The sequence below is a fragment of the Schistocerca cancellata genome, chromosome 2 (genome assembly GCF_023864275.1).
Source record: "Schistocerca cancellata isolate TAMUIC-IGC-003103 chromosome 2, iqSchCanc2.1, whole genome shotgun sequence".
Taxonomy (NCBI): Eukaryota; Metazoa; Arthropoda; class Insecta; order Orthoptera; family Acrididae; genus Schistocerca; species Schistocerca cancellata.
In genome coordinates, this window is record NC_064627.1 from 837,216,974 (window position 1) to 837,239,266 (window position 22,293).

Below are 22,293 nucleotides of genomic sequence, written 5' to 3' on the forward strand. Positions count from 1 at the left end.
ACGGCGTAATCACCCACTGTTGCTGTCACTTAAATTATTGTTATTCTGGGCTTTTAATACTTTTTCAAAATTAAGCCAGTGTTTCCAACGCACCTGTTCTCTACCACCGATGCAATCCTTGTTTTTTTTTTTTTAAAAAGTTCTTTATTTCAACAACAATAATAATTATACAACATAACCCACTTCCTTATATGATTAGTGGGTCCTAATTTGTTTAAACATCAAATGCCGCTAATTATAATTTAATTAATTGTGAGCTACAGCTATAACTAATTACAATGGGCAGCTAAATTCTTACAAGTATTAGTATTTACTGTACAATATCTTGACTAAACTCTACTGCCTGCAGCGTCACAGTTGGCTCTGAGCACTATGGGACTTAACATCTATGGTCATCAGTCCCCTAGAACTTAGAACTACTTAAACCTAACTAACCTAAGGACAGCACACAACACCCAGCCATCACGAGGCAGAGAAAATCCCTAACCCCGCCGGGAATCGAACCCGGGGTCACAGTTGTGTCAGAGATATATAAACCTACTTTATTGCCTTGTCCATCGAGCTAATCCCGGTGGGCGTGCCCCTGACACTGGGCAGGCCAAGATGTTATTCGCTGCAGGTTCCTAATAACTAATTTCCTAATCTAAGTCCTACTAACTAGTTCTAACCTAAGTCAAATTCGGTGCTTTGTCTAGTTAGTGATATTGTTCCCCATTCCCCCTTGTCCTGTACGTGGCGGATTCCAGACTACGAGGAAGTCGGCCTATCCACGAGCAGGCGGTATAGGAATAGGGCGCGTATTCGGTTATTTAGTATGTCTCAATTTTTTTTACGTAAATTTATGTCCCTCAGGTATTCCTCTAGCACTTTTCATGATACCTCATCTGCTAGTTTATTGAGAGTTTGAAAAGTGTCTTCGTGTCTTATTAGTTGGTATATGTCACAGTCAGGTAATTGGTCACGTAATGTGGAAGCAACATCATTTAAAAGGGGGCACTCGTAGATCACATGATCGGGGGTACCCTCCGGTTCACCACATTCACACGCGGGTGTGGCCCTTTTCCCGAACCGACTTAAGTATGTCGGGTATGACCCATGTCCAGTGAGAAAATGGATTAGTCCTCTAGTGGGTTCAAAGTACGTCATTTTCAATCGTTCCCTAATGTTTGGAAGAACTTCAAATGCTCTACGCCCTGTTTCATCCGCCTCCCATAGTTCTTGCCACAATTGTTCGCTCTTTTGCCGAATCTCACCCTTATCCCTAGCCCAAGTGCCTAATATCTCTTCTGTCTTCGTGACGTTCCCTTTCTTAACCCAGAACCACGCAGCCTGCTCTCTAATTTTGATGTCCAGGGGGCAGAGCCCCATTATGACTAATAGGGCTCCCCCTGGTGATGTTCTATAGGCCCCCACAGATCTGAGTATCATGTTCCTCTGAACCCTTCTCACTGTCGTGGCGGGCACAACCCTCGTGAGTCTGTGTGCCCAGACTTCCGAGCCGTAACCCACTATTGATTTTAAGATATTATTATGGTATATTTTTATGAGATGAGGGGGGAGTGTCCGATGGAGATGAGATTGTTTAGTGTTTGTAGGGCTTTCTGGGTTACGGTGTCAATGTGTTTCCCGAAGTTCCACCTTTCATCAATGATGATTCCTAGGTACCGTGTTTCACGTCGCCGAAGGACCGGCGAGCGCTCGATTCGTGCAGTAGTGTTTCTGATTAATTGTCCTTTTAATACTAGGTAAGTAGACTTACTTGGTGATACTTTCATTTTAGTGTTTTGGCACCATAGTTGCATAGGCTGTCACCTCTAGCAAACTTTGTTGTAAGGTATCTAATAGTGGCTCCATGTGGATGTCCCAGAACAGGGGCCCTAACAAGGAGCCCTGGGGGCAACCCTTAGTTATTGATTTTCCAATCCTCCCGCTAGGGGATGATAGCCAGACCTCCCGCTCCTCGCAATAGTTCCTCAGACAGCCATATAGCGGCCCTGGACACTCCTTCTCCCGCAAGCAGGAGAAGAGCGAAGGCCACCACAGGTTGTCGAAGGCGCCACTGATGTCTACCATGATGCCCAATACGTACTTGTGTGGGGTAGAGCCACAGACCTCGGCCGCCAGGGCGATTGCATCAGATGCCGATCGCCCAGGCCTGAAGCCGAACTACCTGCTGCTCATCCTACACAGCACTCGGTGTGCAGCCAGTCTGTCAGCTAGTAGTTTTTCTAGTATCTTCCCGAGTATATCCAGCAAGCATATTGGTCTATATGACGTCGTGTTTGTTGGGTCTTTATCTAGTCCTTTTCGGATAATAACAACGTTCGCTGTCTTCCATATCTTTGGAAATTTTTGTTGTCTGTGGCACTCATTCTACAGGTGAGTGAGTGGTGCAGTTAGCTGGGGAGCTAGAAAGTGCACCATCTCAGCTACAGTGCCGTCTGGCCCGGGAGCTTTACCCCTCTTAAGTGATTTTATGTGGGCAACCACCACTTCCTCTGAGAAAGGGTAGACTGCCGTGTTGTTATTATATTCATTAAGGTCATCAAGTCTTAGTTGTTGCTGTTGTTCAGATTCCCCATCCGCGCTATCATCAGGCAGCAGGGACAGGAGGAGGACCTCAGCAGTCTCCTGCCAGGATTCCGTCATCCTGTCCCCATACCTGACTGTTGATAATTCCACTGGAGAGCGGATCTTCTCTCTGACTAGTTTATATGGTGTGCCCCAGGGGTCCAACGCCAATTGGTTCTGGACGAAGCTCTCCAAGCTTCGTGTTCTGACAGCTTGTAGTTCCTTCTGGAACCTGAGTTTAGCCTCCCGATATTGCAGCAGCATCTTTGCCGTTCTGGCCAGACGACATTGTGCTGGTAGTGCCTACTCTACCTTCTGACAGACCGGCGCATATCCTCAAGTTCAGGCGACCATGGTGACAGGAGGCTGCCATGGCCTTCCTTCTGGTTGGTACGGCAGCTTTCACCGCACTGGTTATTGCGCTCACCAGTTCCTCTGCTCTGTCATTTATGTCTATGTCCAATCCTTGTTTACCACAAACAGTATTCACAATATACATAAATGACCTTGTGGATGACATCGGAAGTTCACTGAGGCTTTTTGCGGATGATGCGGTGGTATATCGAGAGGTTGTAACAATGGAAAATTGTACTGAAATGCAGGAGGATTTGCAGCGAATTGACGCATGGTGCAGGGAATGGCAATTGAATCTCAATGTAGACAAGTATAATGTGCTGCGAATACATAGAAAGAAAGATCCCTTATCATTTACCTACAATATAGCAGGTCACCAACTGGAAGCAGTTAATTCCATAAATTATCTGGGAGTACGCATTAGGAGTGATTTAAAATGGAATGATCATCTAAAGTTGATCTTCGGTAAAGCAGATGGCAGATTGAGATTCATTGGAAGAGTCCTAAGGAGATGCAATCCGAAAACAAAGGAAGTAGGTTACAGCACGCTTGTTCGCCCACTGCTTGAATACTGCTCAGCAGTGTGGGTTCCGTACCAGATAGGGTTGATAGAAGAGATAGAGAAGATCCAACGGAGAGCAGCGCGCTTCGTTACAGGATCATTTAGTAATCGTGAAAGCGTTACGGAGATGATAGATAAACTCCAGTGGAAGACTCTGCAGGAGAGACGCTCAGTAGCTCGGTACGGGCTTTTGTTGAAGTTTTGAGAACATACTTTCACCGAGGAGTCAAGCAGTATATTGCTCCCTCCTACGTATATCTCGCGAAGAGACCATGAGGATAAAATCAGAGAGATTAGAGCCCACACAGAGGCATACCGACAATCCTTCTTTCCACGAACAATACGCGACCGGAATAGAAGGGAGAACCTATAGAGGTACTCAAGGTACGCTCCGCCACACACCGTCAGGTGGCTTGCGGAGTATAGATATAGATGTAGATGTAGATGTAGATACGGTACTGCAACATTCTACATCCAGTCATTTACACAGCATCACTACCTACAAAATATAGTCGCAGCTCGTGGTCTCGCGGTCGCGTTCTCGCTTCCCGAGAACGGGTTTTCACCTGCCTCCAGCTGACTGGGTGTGTGTTGTCCTCATCATTTCATCACTATTCATGAACGTGGCGAGTTTGGACTGTGAAAAGCTTGGGAATTTGTACGGGCCTTGATAACCGCGCAGTTGAGTGCCCCCCAAATCACACATTATCATCATCCAAAGTATATCATCAATAATGTGCTGCCACTCTGGACATTTTAATAATATCACTGATGTGGGTATCACCTTATCTGCTATAATCACTCCTATTGCTAGTACAACCTCATTCTGCTTATGTGATTATACTGCTCAGGTTCAGTTTAGTTCCTCCTACTCAGGAAATAATTTGTGTATGTATTATTGCAAAATATGAAATAAAGATGACAGCCGTTTTGAATAAAATAATTTTGGGTACTATTCAGCCTCATTGTAAAACATTAAAGAAACTAAATCGCCTACTTTTCGTCCCATTTGCTGTGGTTCTCTTCAGGACGGTTAACTGCCCTGAAGAGGACACAAAAAGTTGGTCGAAACGTCGCCAATTTAGTTGCTTCAGTGTTTTACAATGATGCAGCCTGGTACCTAAAATTATTTTATTCTAAATGGCACTGGGCATGAAAGCTTACGAACTTATATTATAGGCATTGTTTAAGAAGAAAATACGATTTCTGTGATGTTTCAGGAGAAGGCTGCAAGAAGAGCTTCAAGGCAGTCCGTATCATCGCAACACAGACTGTCCGACGCCTCGAGAATAGTAAGTGCATTTTCAGACATAAATAAGTTAAGATTTGACTTTTGTGACTCGTTACTGTTTCGTCTTAATCATCCTTCCTGGGGCGTTTCTTGGAGTTGATAACTGTTTTCTCCCTTACCTAAACATCACTGTAATGTCCGCAATAATGAGGGCATATTTTTGCCGTTTTGAAATCTTATAGTTGTACTCACGTCCGTAGCAGGTACGAATAGTCACGTCTGAATTTTTCGAATTTTAGTTTGTGGTTATAACGCGGAAGTATGAAAGTGTTCGTTGAAGCCTCTCGGAAGATGGATTCCTAGAAATTATCAGTAGTGTTTTTTAAGATTCCGGACCTCATTCGGTAAAAACGGAACCGTGACAGAATCACGTTGCTGCCCATCTGTCTATTTGTCTGTCTGCCTGTTCGTCCAACTGTTAAAAACTTTTTTTTTCAGGAACGTGTTGATGCATGCAGTTGAAATTTATATCACATACTAAGATTTCAGTCCCTTGGTGGCGTGAAAACTGGAAACTTCTAAATCAATGCTGTCAAAATAGACGGCAACTTATGTCACATATTTTGATATTCAAAAACTCACTCATCAAAACCTGTAGAGTAATACCCGTTGACCTCACAGTAAAACCAAAGGAAAAAAATATGGTAATTGTTAGTTTGTAATTACATGACACGAAAAAATATTTCTTTTGTAATTTATTCTCTGACGTCAAAACTGAAATTAAAACATTCTCGAAAGTCTTGGAATGACTGGGACCCGTATCTTGCCAGTATCAATGTCGATAACAACCAAAAATCAAAGAGATTCTCGATTGTCGGAATGGATGAACGGTCTGTACACCGAATTATATTTGTACGGAACCCGCAGAGCGGGAGTCCCTCTCGCACCTAGTCAGGTTTTCATGTATGCACCCCTCACTGCAGCGTATTCAACATTTCTTGGACGCTCTCATGCTGACTAAACACAGCTGTTATGTGTTTTGTGCATCTCGTAATTATTTGCTAAAAAGTTATTACACAACTTCCAACAGCTACTGATGAATGAATCTTTGTAACTCCGATGGCCATCATCTGACCATGTATCACAAAATTATTCACGACAGCCTTCTGTACGGCAGTATTTTTACTGTGGCGTCAAATAAAATGAAACCACCTTGCTTCAACAGTGAAATGCATTATGTAGTAAACAGTAAAATACAGTGACGTAGTTAACATTTTTGTTAAAGGCTAAATCATTGTTCCACCGCGGCCGTTGTCAAAAATTTAAAATATTATTGTTCACTACAGGCCCTTTTCGGCTACTCGCTTTGCCAAGTGATACGGAAACATGTGTAGACTAACATGGCCATTTCACTGTCCTAACCAGAAACATTCTCGATACGTGAAATGAAATAGATCTTAGGCAGTTTGATTGAAACTCACATTTGAATGCGTGTTAAAAACATTTATGCATTAGCGACGTCATTATTTTTCCGAGGCAGGACCGAGCACTTTGGCACTGCGTAAATGTCACATAAAAAGCAACGGAAGGTGATAAGAGAACGGAAGCACTGACATTGCGGAAAATTATTTGTACGTACAGTGGAGAGCGTCAAGGAGTAAGTGCTATTGTTAAAAGTAAGTAACAGAGACGAACAGGTAGTAAAACAGGCTACGCTGCCTGTCCGTGTTCGTGCTGATGCGTACTGAGCCGTTGCAGATGCGCGATAACTTGAGGGCCGTAGATTATATGGAAAGCAAGTTCTCGGATGTCGATATTCAGGGAAAGAGACTAGACGTGCAACGCACAGAGCTCAAGCGTTATTACATTATATTGAACACAGAAGGAACGAGATGGTTCAAATGGCTCTCAGCACTATGGGACTTAACATCTGAGGTCATCAGTCCCCTAGAACTTAAAACTACTTAAACCTAACTAACCTAAGGACATCAAATACATCCATGCCTGAGGCTAGATTCGAACCTGCGACCGTAGCGGTCGCGCGGTCCCAGACTGAAGCGCCTAGAACCGCTAGGCCACGCAGGCCAGCAAGGAACGAGAGACACACCCGTCAGGAAAGTGAGAGCGTTCGCTATGCCCTTTCAGTAGCGCAGTATCTGTACATCACTGTTTACATCTGAAGTACACGAAGTGCGTAATACGTGGCAAAACTGTTAATGACATCTATAAGAGGCGTTCAAAAAGTTTCTGTTTGAAGACGTTGCTGCAGGGTATATGTAACGTAGCGCGACTCCGATGCTGGTATATAAGCACCTACATGTAAGCAAAGGTTGACTGTGGCATTCGCGTCATTCCGACGTGCTTGCGGTAAATGCACAAACGTGAAATATGGCGACGTTATTACCAAACGCCTCCAAAGAGGACTAATGTGCGGTAATTCTTTTCTTGGCAGCTGAAGGACAAACATCAGTAGATATCTGTCGGAGGATGAAGAATGTGTATGGGACAATACGTCTGTCGAAAACCATCGTTGTGGGAAACTGCAATAAGGGGTGCTGCTCGTTCAGGATAAAGCACGTCCCCGTATCGCACCAACTCAAGCAGGAGACAATCCGACACCCGCCCTGTGGTCCTGATATTTCCCCATACGATTAGCACGCCTTCGGTCCTTAATAAGGCCTTGAAACGTCGACGATTCCTGTCGGACGAGGATGTGTGGTAGGTGGTTACTGCTTTACCAAACGGGTATCTTGAACCTAGTGCGTCGGTGGGGTGGTTGCCTCAGTGCTCACGGCGATAGTGTCGGAAGTTAGTGACGGTGATAGTGTCGGAAGTTCCATACGGCTTTTCGCGGATGATGCTGTAATATACAGAGAAGTTGCAGCATTAGAAAATTGTAGCGAAATGCAGGAAGATCTGCAGCGGATAGGCACTTGGTGCAGGGAGTGGCAACTGACCCTTAACATAGACAAATGTAATGTATTGCGAATACATAGAAAGAAGGATCCTTTATTGTATGATTATATGATAGCAGAACAAACACTGGTAGCAGTTACTTCTGTAAAATATCTGGGAGTATGCGTACGGAACGATTTGAAGTGGAATGATCATATAAAATTAATTGTTGGTAAGGCGGGTGGCAGGTTGAGATTCATTGGGAGAGTCCTTAGAAAATGTAGTCCATCAACAAAGGAGGTGGCTTACAAAACACTCGTTCGACCTATACTTGAGTATTGCTCATCAATGTGGGATCCGTACCAGATCGGGTTGACAGAGGAGATAGAGAAGATCCAAAGAAGAGCGGCGCGTTTCGTCACAGGGTTATTTGGTAAGCGCGATAGCGTTACGGAGATGTTTAGCAAACTCAAGTGGCAGACTCTGCAAGAGAGGCGCTCTGCATCGCGGTGTAGCTTGCTCGCCAGGTTTCGAGAGGATGCGTTTCTGGATGAGGTATCGAATATATTGCTTCCCCCTACTTATACCTCCCGAGGAGATCACGAATGTAAAATTAGAGAGATTAGAGCGCGCACGGAGGCTTTCAGACAGTCGTTCTTCCCGCGAACCATACGCGACTGGAACACGAAAGGGAGGTAATGACAGTGGCACGTAGAGTGCCCTCCGCCACACACCGTTGGGTGGCTTGCGGAGTATAAATGTAGATGTAATTTTGCCTTATACCGATTGCGGGCTGTACGGGCTCCGAATAGAAATTTTTTGATCGCATCTTATATATTCTAGGATCGACATATTTTAACAAGTTATTAACTACTATTAAACAAAGAGCCATACATGTACTGTATATGATGTCAGCACATTAGAATCTAATGGGTAATCTATCATATCCGGCGGCCTTCACTCTGTCGAGTGCTTCAGCAGATTTTTTTTTTTTTTTTAATCTGAGCGGTAACTGGGCAGGTTTTGGCAGTCCTTAGTGATCGCCAGTCGTGTGAGTGGTCGGGCGCGTGCTTTCAGACGGCGAACGGCGAGCTGTCGGCGCCGGACGTGGACGACGAGGACGCCGAGGTGGTGGACACGCGCGCGCTGGGCAAGGTGATGTTCGGGTACGCGCGCGCCGGCGGCGGCCCCATCACGCTCTTCTTCGTATTCTTCACGCTCATCGGCGCCCAAGTCGTGCTCAGCCTCTGCGACTACTGGGTCTCCTTCTGGTGAGTCCTGCCTAACGCTTCCTCATTCCAATACCACTGTATTGCTGGGCACCACGGCAAATGTGCTTCGGCGTTGAAGTCAGCAATTCATTTCTCACGTCAATTGGGAAACCGTTGGGAAACCATCATGTCACCAATCCAACTATACGCAAGTTTCAACTCCCCTCCTCACCAAAACCGTGTCCATGTCCCGCTAAGGACGCACTACTAGAGGAAACAGAGAATGGGAAGTGTCACACTTTGCGACGCGTTCATAAACAAAATCGGAAAACCAGTGGCCTTACATACGGGTGCCGTATCAATCGCTACACGAGTCACATATCCAACTATCCATTAGTTGAATACTTTTCAGCTCTAAACAACTATCACGCGAAAGTGACAGAGGAATAGAAAAACAATTAAAATCGCTCAAAAGAGGAAAGGCTGCTGGACCTGGTGGGATACCAGTTCGATTTTACACAGAGCACGCGAAGGAACTTGGCCCTCTTCTTGCAGCGGTGTACCGTAGGTCTCTAGAAGAGCGTAGAGTTTCAAAGGATTGGAAAAGGGCACAGGTCATTCCCGTTTTCAAGAAGGGACGTCGAACAGATGTGCAGAACTATAGACCTATATCTCTAACGTCGATCAGTTGTAGAATTTTGTAACACGTATTATGTTCGAGTATAATGACTTTTCTGGAGACTAGAAATCTACTCTGTAGGAATCAGCATGGGTTTCGAAAAAGACAATGGTGTGAAACCCAGCTCGCGCTATTCGTCCACGAGACTCAGAGGGCCATAGACACGGGTTCCCAGATAGATGCCGTGTTTGTTGACTGCCGCAAGGCGTTCGATGCAGTTCCCCACAGTCGTTTAATGAACAAGTAAGAGCATATGGACTATCAGGCCAATTGTGTGACTGGATTGAAGAGTTCCTAGATAACAGAACGCAGCATGTCATTCTCAATGGAGAGAAGTCTTCTGAAGTAAGAGTGATTTCAGGTGTGCCGCAGGGGAGAGTCGTAGGACCGTTGCTATTCACAATGTACATAAATGAGCTTGTGGATAACATCGGAAGTTCAATGAGGCTTTTTGCGGGTGATACTGTAGTATATCGAGAGGTTGTAACAATGGAAAATTGTACTGAAATGCAGGAGGATTTGCAACGAATTGACGCATGGTGCAGGGAATGGCAGTTGAATCTCAATGTAGACAAGTGTAATGTGCAGCGAATACATAGAAAGAAAGATCCCTTATCATTTACCTACAATATAGCAGGTCAGCAAGTGGAAGCTGTTAATACCATAAATTATCTGGGAGTAGGCATTAGGATTGATTTAAAATGGAATGACCATATGAAATTAATCGTCGGTAAAGCAGATGCCAGACTGAGATTCGTTGGAAGAATCCTAAGAAAATGCAATCCGAAAACAAAGGAAGTAGTTTACAGTACACTTATTCACCCACTGCTTGAATACTGCTCAGCAGTGTGAGATCCGTACCAGATAGGGTTGATAGAAGAGATAGAGAAGATCCAACGGAGAGCAGCGCGCTTCGTTACAGGATCATTTAGTAGTCGCGAAAGCGTTACGGAGATGATACATAAACTCCAGTGGAAGAGTCTGCAGGAGAGACGCTCAGTAGCTCGGTACGGGCTTTTGTTGAAGTTTCGAGAATATACCTTCACCGAGGAGTCAAGCAGTATGTTGCTCCCTCCTACGTATATCTCGAGAAGAGACCATGAGGATAAAATCAGAGAGATTAGAGCCCACACAGAGACATACCGACAATCTTTCTTTCCACGAACAATACGAGACTGGAATAGAAGGGAGAACCGGTAGAGATACTCAAAGTCCCCTCCGCCACACACCGTCAGGTGGCTTGCGGAGTATGGATGTAGATGTACATGTAGATGTAGATGTAGATGTAGATGTAGAAGGTTAATCATATACAATCCGAATTTTTTTAAAAGTTTATTTAACCTCGCGAAAAATTCTTACACACAAACTTATTTTTCTATTTAGTCTCCTGAACGGGAAACTCATTTTTCGCAGCGGACAGGCTGTTCCTTCATCCTGTTTTCGTAAAATGAACGTGGCTGTTGCAGTAGCCAGTTGTGCATGAACACTTCGGCATCGCCATCGTCGTCATATCAGTCTTCCGACTGCTTCCTTAGTGGCCCAAACTAATGAAAATCGCGGGGTGATAAGTCTGGACTGCAGGAAGCATGTTCTAGTGTCGTCTACAACAGTTCCTGAATTCTTGGTCGAGTTCGGGTCGCTGTGTGGGGTCGAGCACTGTCATTAAACACGATATACGCGCCTATACTGAAATTATAAACACCTTTTCTTGTCCAATAATTCGGAACAGTACGAAGCACAGTACGATGGTCGTGGAGAAAAACAATGAGTTTGGTGCAAGAGTGTGAACGACGGGATTGAATTCGGGGAGCGGGCAGCCCAGCCCGTTCGCTGAATATCCTCTCGTTTCATCTAAAGCAATGAAGTCAGCGCCGAATGAACCCCGAAAAGACGCACTTGAGAAAGGAGTACAGTGTCAAAATAACGTTGACCAGTGAGTGAACCGTGTTCAGAGATTTGGGGCTCAGTACGCCCGCGCAGCACTGAGTGTGTCAACACCATAAGATCTGGACCACCAAAACGACATTGTTCCTCGATTCACTTACTTGTTTCCACCTCTCGCCATATAAGACTACGTTCAGTAGCCCCTACGCCTTTCACACGCACTTCTCCGTAGAGGATACCAGTGGTAAAATGACCCCGAGGAGAACCACTGAAAATGGCCGAAATGCCGTTCTGAGAGTTGTTTCAGTGTTTTTATAATGACACTGCCTGTACCCAATGGGTTTTTATTCAAAACGGCCTATCCGCTGAACGTTCCTCGGTGCACAGGACGGCGGCGGAGGAGGCGCGGAAGGCGCAGACGCCCGAGCTGCCGGCGGAGGACGGCGAGTTCTTCGTGTCGGTGTACGGCGGGTTGGTGGCGCTGCTGATCGCCTCGTGCATCGGCCGCTCGCTCATCTTCTTCCGCACGTGCATGCGCGCCTCGCGCCGCCTGCACAACTGGATGTTCGAGCGCGTGCTGCGCGCGCCCATGCGCTTCTTCGACTCCAACCCTTCCGGCCGCATCCTCAACCGCTTCTCCAAGGACATCGGCGCCGTCGACGAGCTGCTGCCTTTCCCCACGCTCGACATGTTGGACGTAAGTACCGCGCGATGCAACGCGTTTCTGCTGTCGCCCTCTAAGTTCGAGAATGGAAACTCTTACTCCACGAACGCATTGACAGAACGCTAGACAACTGATACTACAGCATATTCACCACTTTGTTTTGAAGTTCTTGTAGTAGCCGTGTTAGCACACAACTGGATATTCGAGCTTATATGCAGCTCTTCTTACTCACAAGGGAACCTCCGCATCGCACCCGCCTCAGATTTAGTTATAAGTTGGCACAGTGGATAGGCCTTGAAAAACTGAACACAGATCAATCGAGAAAACAGGAAGAAGTTGTGTGCAACTACGAAAAAATAAGCAAAATATACATACTGAGTAGTCCATGCGCAAGATAGACAATATCAAGGCTAATGTGAGCTGAGGAGCGCCGTGGTCCCGTGGTAGCGTGAGCAGGTGCGGAACGACAGGTCCTTGGTTCAAGTCTTCCCTCGAGTGAAAAGTTTGATTTTTTATTTTCAGTTTATGTGACAAACTCTTATGTTTTCATCACTTTTTTGGGAGTGATTATCACATCCACAAGAAAACCGAAATCGGGTAAGGTAGAAGAATCTTTTTACCCATTCGCCAAGTGTACAAGTTTGGTGGGTAGACAATATATTCCTGTCATGTGACGCACATGCCGTCACCAGTGTCGTATAGAATGTATCAGACGCGTTTTCCTGTGGAGGAATCGGTTGACCTATGACCTTGCGATCAAATGTTTTCGGTTCCCATTGAAGAGGCACGTCCTTTCGTCTACTAATCGCACGGTTTACCTGTGCGGTCGCAAAACACAGACACTAAACTTATTACAGTGAACAGAGACGTCTATGAAACAACGAACACATCATAACTTTGCGAAAGTAAAAAATTAAACATTACACTGGAGGGAAGGCTTGAACCAAGGACCTCTCGTTCCGCCGCTGCTCACGCTTACCACGGGACCACGGCACTCCTGTGCTCTATTAACCTTGATGTTGCCTATCTTGCGCATGGACTACTCAGTTTGTATATTTTGCTTATTTTGTCATAGTTCCACACAACTTCTTCCTGTTTTCTCGATTCATCTGTGTTCAGTTGTTCAAGGCGTATCCAGTGTGCCAACTTATATCTAAATCTGAGGGGGGTGCGATGGGGAGATTCCAGATGGGGAAAATCCAGCCACAGTCTTTTAACCTCCCAACAGAAAAAATCTCGTTTAAGTTCCCAATAAAAATAAATTCTTTCCAATAATAAAATTTCAATTTCAATGTGACCTTCCATTAAAGACTGACTGCATATCGAAATTAATAAGTTTTGACGTCAGCAGCGCTGCGTCATGGCCCTGTGAAATCATCCTTAATAAACTGAAAATTCTTGCCTCACAATGATGTCGCCGGATAACGCTGTCTATATATCTGCTCCTATAAGAAATTTTTGGCGCAGCCCAGTGCAATGCTGGCCACTAGATTTTCATTTGTAGGAAAACAACTGATTTTCTTTTGCTTAATCAACATGAGTATGCACAGGAAGAATTCGTAAAATCTAAACTCAGATAAATGACTATCAAATGTTTTCTTCAGTACAAAATTTCTGCAACACCAAGTTTGTTTGTGTGACCGTCCTCCGCAGCAAGCATATAAATACTTGTTTTGCAAATCAAAATGCCTTTTCCTGCTGCTAGTTACTTTATTTATCCCATAGCGTTTCGCCTTCTCCTGTTCTAAGGCATCATCTGTGGGATCTATAACGATACAGTTTTGTTAGTTCTAGATTATCAAACAGTTCACTTCGCGATTCTTTGTAAAAAAAAAAAAAGTAATTACTTACGATTTACTGATCTGCGTTTCCTCACATCTGATATGGAGGTCGCACTACCAGTTTTATCACTGTGACAAAAGTGGTAGTGCGACCTCCAGACCAGATGTCAGGAAACGCAGATCAGCAAATCTTAAGTAATTACTTTTTTTTTACAAAAAATCGCGAATTGAACTGTTTGATAATCTAGAACTAACAAAACTGTATCGTTATAGATCCCACAGATGATGCCTTAGAACAGGAGAAGGCGAAACGCTATGGGATAAATAAAGTAACTAGCAACAGGAAAAGGCAGTTTGATTTGCAAAACAAGTATTTCTGCAAGGAATTACATGGGACTTTAACATTACAATTGTGGTTAAATCAGTTGTGGCAATTAACATATGCGCGCGGCAACAAAGAACAATAATTTTTTTTACCTTATACCATATCGCTCAGGCACCGCCATTGTTCTGCACGACCTGCCCAACACAAGTCAACTGCTGCACTGCCCTGTCCGAACTCCGTAACTCAAGTGCTCTGTGCGAGCTACAAAACACGACTGCTCTCTGAGAGCTACTAAACTCGACTTACTGCCAACACTGCTCTGACCTGTGAATCCTATTGTAGCATACATATTCCATATCGCAGGCAGCGCGTGAGCAATCCATCGAAATTACATCTGCTGAAGTGCCCTAGCGAGTAGTAATCAACACCTAATGAACCCTGGCTTACAGACTATACAGGGTGTATCAGAAAGGACTTTACAAATTGGAAAGTTACCAAAACTCATTCAGACGACTCACAGACTTAGTCTTGGTCTAGTGGAGGAAAATAGATCGCGTTTTGACTGGCATGGTACGCTAGTACAGAATCGTACCACCGCAAGCGCTAGTGGCAGTTGCAGCAAAAACGGATGCCTTTACCGGTCCCGAGTATGTCCGCTGTGCGTATTGGTTTGAAGAGTCGAAGTCTGTGACAACTGTGCAACATGATTCTCGTACAGAGTAAGGTAAAGATCCTCCCAGTAGGGCTACTATTTATGTGTGACGTAAGCGTTTTATTGATAGTGGATGCTCGATAAGACATAGAAATTCCTCAAGTCGTCCCCATGTGCCTGACGACGTTATAAAGCAAGTAAGTCAAACCTTTGTGAACAGACCTACGACATCGACCTGGCGTTCTTCATGAGAGCTGAGCCTCCCACGTATGACTGTTTGCCTACTCTAGCAGAGCTCAGAGCTAGAATCTACCTCGCAAAAGAACCAGCACACCTATCATGCTGCAGCGAGTTTGGCAAGATATTCGATTTCAGGTGGGAGGTATGCCGCATAACCAATAAAAGTCGCGTTGAACCTATTTGCGTATAAGTTAAAAAACTTGATGTAGTTTGCAATAAAATGCCATCAAAACTTTATCTCTAAATTAAATGAAAAAATCAGTATGAGTTTTCAAAGTTGTAAAGTCCTTTTCGATATTCCTGATACTATAAACGTACAATAGAAAAAATTTCCACCTAACGAAGGCAGTTACAGACAGGAAACAGTTACAGACAGAAAACAGATTATAAATGACTAGATTATGCAACGGCACACTATTTAATAGTTAAAGCAGTTGTACAGAAAAGACGACACACACACACACACACACACACACACACACACACACACACACATATATATATATATATATATGTGTGTGTGTGTGTGTGTGTGTGTGTATGTGTGTGTGTTGACACCGGTGTGTCAGACCCACCATACTTGCTCCGGACACTGCGAGAGGGCTGTACAAGCAATGATCACACGCACGGCACAGCGGACACACCAGGAACCGCGGTGTTGGCCGTCGAATGGCGCTAGCTGAGCAGCATTTGTGCACCGCCGCCATCAGTGTCAGCCAGTTTGCCGTGGCATACGGAGCTCCATCGCAGTCTTTAACACTGGTAGCATGCCGCGACAGCGTGGACGTGAACCGTATGTGCAGTTGACGGACTTTGAGCGAGGGCGTATGGTGGGCATGCGGGAGGCCGGGTGGACGTACCGCCGAATTGCTCAACACGTGGGGCGTGAGGTCTCCACAGTACATCGATGTTGTCGCCAGTGGTCGGCGGAAGGTGCACGTGCCCGTCGACCTGGGACCGGACCGCAGCGACGCACGGATGCACGCCAAGACCGTACGATCCTACGCAGTGCCGTAGGGGACCGCACCGCCACTTCCCAGCAAATTAGGGACACTGTTGCTCCTGGGGTATCGGCGAGGAACATTCGCAACCGTCTCCATGAAGCTGGGCTACGGTCCCGCACACCGTTAGGCCGTCTTCCGCTCACGCCCCAACATCGTGCAGCCCGCCTCCAGTGGTGTCGCGACAGGCGTGAATGGAAGGACGAATGGAGACGTGTCGTCTTCAGCGATGAGAGTCGTTTCTGCCTTGGTGCCAATGATGGTCGTATGCGTGTTTGGCGCCGTGCAGGTGAGCGCCACAATCAGGACTGCATACGACCGAGGCACACAGGGCCAACACCCGGCATCATGGTGTGGGGAGCGATCTCCTACACTGGCCGTACACCACTGGTGATCGTCGAGGGGACACTGAATAGTGCACGGTACATCCAAACCGTCATCGAACCCATCGTTCTACCATTCCTAGACCGGCAAGGGAACTTGCTGTTCCAACAGGACAATGCACGTCCGCATGTATCCCGTGCCACCCACCGTGCTCTAGAAGGTGTAAGTCAACTACCCTGGCCAGCAAGATCTCCGGATCTGTCCCCCATTGAGCATGTTTGGGACTGGATGAAGCGTCGTCTCACGCGGTCTGCACGTCCAGCACGAACGCTGGTCCAACTGAGGCGCCAGGTGGAAATGGCATGGCAAGCCGTTCAACAGGACTACATCCAGCAGCTCTACGATCGTCTCCATGGGAGAATAGCAGCCTGCATTGCTGCGAAAGGTGGATATACACTGTACTAGTGCCGACATTGTGCATGCTCTGTTGCCTGTGTCTATGTGCCTGTGGTTCTGTCAGTGTGATCATGTGATGTATCTGACCCCAGGAATGTGTCAATAAAGTTTCCCCTTCCTGGGACAATGAATTCACGGTGTTCTTATTTCAATTTCCAGGAGTGTATATATATATATATATATATATATCCGCTGAGGGAAAGAGAAAGTAAAATAAGTTCAGATTTGCCACCAAATTGGTATGGGAATAAGTGAACATCAACAGGGACTGGACACACATCACCAACAAAAGCAATGAGTTTTATGAAGTGAAAAGAGAGAGAAGTACCTCAAAAATGTCTTATGTTTGTGCGTCCATTTTAGCAACCGAAGAGAATGAAGAAGAGAACGGATGTTTCCAAACTAACTGTAGCTAATTGCAAAATACAGTCGCCAAATATTTTTACACAAAAATTACATTTCTAGATAAAGTGATTTTTTAACCGCCAAACAGTCGCAAAGTAACTTCCTTTAATTGGAGATGATACGCTACCAAAATACAGTAACATACAGAAGGTCAACATAAACCAACAATGTAAAAAGAAAAGTTAAGGTAATGACAATAGAAAAAAAACACGCACTGACGAGAACGCAGCAAGTTAGTCGAAACGTCGGAAATTTAGTTGCTTTACAATGACGCGGCCTAATATCCACAATCATTTTATTCAAAAAGGACGAAAACTGTGATTAGGGCTAATTTCGTTGGAGTAATTATTACTTTACGGGGCACGGAGTGGCATTCGGTTTTCAGTCAGATCGACACCAACGTGTCCGTAGATGACCTTGTCGAAGGTCACAGGGAGTAGCGATTCTCGATACCAATACTCCACCAAATCCAGGAGTCATGGTGAGCGAACTGTGACAACTGAACTGTTTTGGTTATTATTGAAAGGAGGTTAAATGCTCGCCAGTATGGGCCAAAAACAGGAAACCCTTTTTGTTATACCCATCATGATTCGATTGTCAAACGGCAAATTCAACCAGCAAGTCCACATTGCAGTTCAAACCACCAACACCTGATCTCCTGATTTATTATCAATGCAGCATGTTTGTGACGCGATGGGAAGATGTGTATTTTCATCCTCCAGCCACTAATCTTAATTTAGTAATACATCTAATGTTCCAGGAATGGGAAGTACTTCTTCAAGATAATATTTGAATGCTGTTTGCTTCCTTGTTACAACAAAGTGTTAGTGCCCGTGGGGTCACATCATGTATTGATTTTGATGATGGACATCAATTCCGAATGGAATTCTACATCTACATCTACATCCATACTCCGCAAGCCACCTGACGGTCTGTGGCGAAGTTTTACCCTTTGTGTGAGGGACGTCTTCAAAGACGTTGGTTACACTATCTGTGTAAAATTCAACAAACGTTGCACCGAACCGAGAGTAAATTCCTACTAATTCTTTAAACTGAATTTCTCAAAGCTCTCATCGTTAAGCTCTAAGTATTTGTGTCTCAAACAGTGCGTACTGTCGCTCTCGCTCGATTCGGACATTATGCAGTTAAATATAAAAAGGATAGGATGAGAGAAGTACAAAAGTTGAGAAATCTGTTCGTGGCTTAGATGGAGTGGTATTGGACAATTCAAACTTCCGCGGTTCAATCCCAATTTTATTATTTTTTATTTCTTTCTTTCTTTTTTTTCCTAGTCGAAGGGAACAATCTGTTCTATGGTTTTGCAAATACCAAATCTAATTTCTCTTTTAATGACTGCGCTTGACATAGAAAGTATTTTTATCTTCAGTGTAATTTAATTTATACCTAAATTTCTTGAACTAATGGAATATTGTGGCCTTTCAAAGATAATGATTACTAAGTGCAGGTGCCCAAAGCACTCCAACCAGTTGTGAAACCGTAAAGGCGGATGGAGATGCTATAATATCGACTCAGTTCATTGGCACACATTTTTGTGTATGTGAATAGTAGTACTTAATTTCTTACCGAGTTCGTTGGGAACGAAGTTTAAGCTCGGATGGAAGAAAGATGGGAAAAGATATTGGCCTTGTCTTTTTCGAGGAAGCCACTCTCAAACGTTTCAGAAAGACTGTCCTATTGCTGTTTGCAACGCTTTATAGAATCAACTGCCGTTGTGTTATGCCCTTCAGCAGTTTGGGTTTACTGTAACAAGGATGCTACCACAGTGCTTCCGCTTTCCTATCGTAATTTCAATTTGTGCTGCTCAACACTGATGCTGGCCATGCGTACAGCTATTTTGCACGGATAGGTAAGCCTGCTCTTGGTGACTCGTTCCAGATATTCCTGTACGTGTTCGCCATAATCATTGTGGTGGCGACTGTGCAGTACCTGGTGCTCATCCCGTTGGCGCTGCTGGCCTCTTTGTTCATCTGGCTCGCAGTGATGTTCATCACGACCGGCAGGAACGTCAAGCGGATGGAGGGCATTAGTAAGTAACGTCTCCCTCATTTCTTTAATACTGCGCTTTCGGTTGCGTAGTGTTTGAACCCCTGGAGTAGAGAACATACCCTCAGTATTATTGAAACTAATTGTGTTTGTAATGTAACGACAGTAAAATTTTGTTGTACATAATTAATTGGAATTTATTCATCAGCAGATTCTTGATTCTTACCTGAACACTATGCAGATTTAGGAAAAGAGTAAGGAGGGACATAGAGGAAGTGTGAGAAAATTAATTCTGCAATTTAACGATACAAAACTTCAGTTTAAACTTTATTTTTGGTAAATATTCTTTAATGATTCGCTAAATAACGTTAATAACCCTGTTTGCTATGTTCAGAAATATAAAATTTGAAACGATCGAAATACCGAACTCTGCCTAATACAACATATAACTGACCACGCGCAAAAACTGGTTCCCTTACTAAAATACCTAACTTTTTCGAATGTTTGTCCCACTGACCAATTAATGGTAATTGCAAATGCAGCAATAGTGGGAACTGTTTTCTTTAAAACTAGAGAGGTAAAATACGAGTAGTACCGGCATAAGTAATATCTATAATCGGACTCGGAATTCGCTTGTTCTTGTGGTAACGGTGGCAGATGAAAAAGTCAGAAAAAAACAAGCGAAAAACCGACGCCAAAGAACAACGTTTTGTACAGTCTTGTGCTGCCCCCGAATGCTTTGCTACAACGATGTTTTCTTTTCCACTGTTAACGATATTGTAGCTGCCCAGTATGCGTGTGTTCCTGTAAATGAACCACCTGCAACATCCAAACATGAAAGTCCTAGAATGTGATTTCACTAAGCGTTATTAGCCGGCCGGAGTGGCCGAGTGGTTCTAGGCGCTACAGTCTGGAGCATCGCGACCGCTACGGTCGCAAGATCGAATCCTGCCTCGGGCATGGATGTGTGTGATGTCCTTAGGCTAGTTGGGTTTAAGTAGTTCTACGTTCTAGGGCACTGATAAACTCAGCAGTTAAGTCGCATAGTGCTCAGAGCCACTTGAACTAAACGTTATTACTTTCGTGCGTCATCTCTACCGTAGCACCTGATAGGTACGTGGGGTAGGAGTTGGTAATAGTGTGAGAGACAGAGGAAAACTTTTGTCATTTGTGTGTATGTCTAATCCCTTCTACGTATCTTAACAGTTGCGTACATCCATGCCTTTTCTGGTGCACATCTGTGGGAAAGTCTCTTCGAATTGTATAGATTTCATTGGCCCTCCTTGTATAATTAGTGTTAAAATCGGTACTTCCGCTTTCGATATTCACGTATTAATATTATGACGATCCTTGGGAGAGGCAGCCTGGACAAAAGTATTCCACCAGGTGTGCAAGATATATATGTACAGACATAAAGAAGAAGCAGATGCTGACAGATGTGAATAATACCAAATCACCTTTGCAAAATACTGAGAACGAAAGGTTAACAGAAGAACGGTAACAACGATAAAAATTGGTGGAAGCCAGCCCAGGGGAAGGTCAGTTTGGGTTCCGAAGAAATGTAGCAACATGGGAAGCACTGCTCGCCCCACGACTTTTCTTAGGGGATAGGTAAAGGACAGGAAAATCGACGTTTATAGCATTTATAGATTTAAAGAAAGCGTTTGACAATGTTGACTGGACTACATTCTTTGAAAGTATGAAGGTAACAGGAATAAAATACAGAGAGCAGAAGGTTATCTGCAATTTGTAGAGAAACGAAGTTACGTTTATAAGAGTCGAAGGACATGGAAGGGAAATAGTAGTTGAGAAGGGAGTGAGACAATGTTTTTTGCCAATTCCCGACAATATTCAATCTGAGGAAGTTGATGACATTCTAATTCTGTCAGGGATGGCAAACAACTTGAAAGAGCAAGTGAACAAAATGGATAGCGTCTTGAAAAGAGGTTGTAAGATGAACATCAACAAAAGTAATGGAATATAGTCGAATTAAATCAGACGGTGTTGAGGGAATTAGATTGTGACAAGAGACACTAAAAGTAGTAGATGAGTCTTTTTAGCTGCTGGTAAAATAAGTAATGCGGCCCAAATTACAGACGATATAAAATGCCGACTGTTTCTACGACCAAAATCATTTTTTGAAAACAGATATTACTTTTAATTATGTATAAATTTAGTATTAGTGAATCTTTTATGAATGCGTTTACCTGAGGTGCATTCTTGTACCCAAGTGGAACGTCGACGGTAAACATTACAAACAAGAAGAAAGTAAAGTTTTTGAAATGTGGTGCTACAGAAGAATGTTGAGGATTACATGGATAGTTCTGATAACTAATGAGGAGGTAATTGGGGTAAAAGCAACTTAGGGCACAATCTGACTAAAAGGAGGGACTGGGTCATAGGACACATTCTGAGGCAGTAAGAACTGGTCAATTTGATAACGGAGGCAAGTGTGGGCGGCAAAAATTGTAGAGGGAGACCAAGACTTGACTACCACAATTAGGTTCAAATGGACGTAGGCTGAAGCAGTTACGTAAGATTTACACACATGAACTAGGAGAGCTGCATCAAACCAGTCAACGGACTGAAAATAATAACGGCAACATTATTTGAGCCACCATTTGTTGAAATGCTTTACGTGATGTGTTTCTTTTACGTAGCTTTAAGTCTTCGTTTCAGGATCTGACACTGAAACTCTAGTCGCCAGAGTAGAACCATGGACGTCCGTGTTGGAATGGCAGTAGACTAAGAGATTGGAAAGACTAGCGAAATCTGAAATATCCGTCCTGGGCTATGATATATTTTCACTAGCAAAGGTCGCTACAGGTATGAACACACACAACAACACGTAAAGTGCCTGTACAGTTAACAGTCAGAAGTGGCAGTCCGTAAACTAACTCACAGCAAGTCGTTAATAGCACAGCCGCAGTAAATACAAATATCAACAAACAAAGTCATGGTAGCGAAGGGTTGTCGCCCGCAGGACAGTCCGGCAGACAGCTTGAGTCAGCGGCGTAATGAACGATGAACCCCGAGTGAATCACTCAGTTTGTT

At 44.3% G+C, this 22,293-nt stretch overlaps 1 protein-coding gene across 1 annotated transcript in view; it reads left to right on the forward strand.

The window, feature by feature from the left end:
• The window catches only part of LOC126162751 (ATP-binding cassette sub-family C member 4-like), a 386,365-nt gene that overhangs the window by 274,143 nt on the left and 89,929 nt on the right, over nucleotides 1-22,293 (forward strand). Inside the window, exons 13-16 of the mRNA XM_049919433.1 lie at nucleotides 4,708-4,779; nucleotides 8,691-8,884; nucleotides 11,775-12,084; nucleotides 19,132-19,282. Coding sequence (XP_049775390.1) covers nucleotides 4,708-4,779; nucleotides 8,691-8,884; nucleotides 11,775-12,084; nucleotides 19,132-19,282 — 727 coding nt within the window. The remainder of the gene's footprint in view (nucleotides 1-4,707; nucleotides 4,780-8,690; nucleotides 8,885-11,774; nucleotides 12,085-19,131; nucleotides 19,283-22,293) is intronic.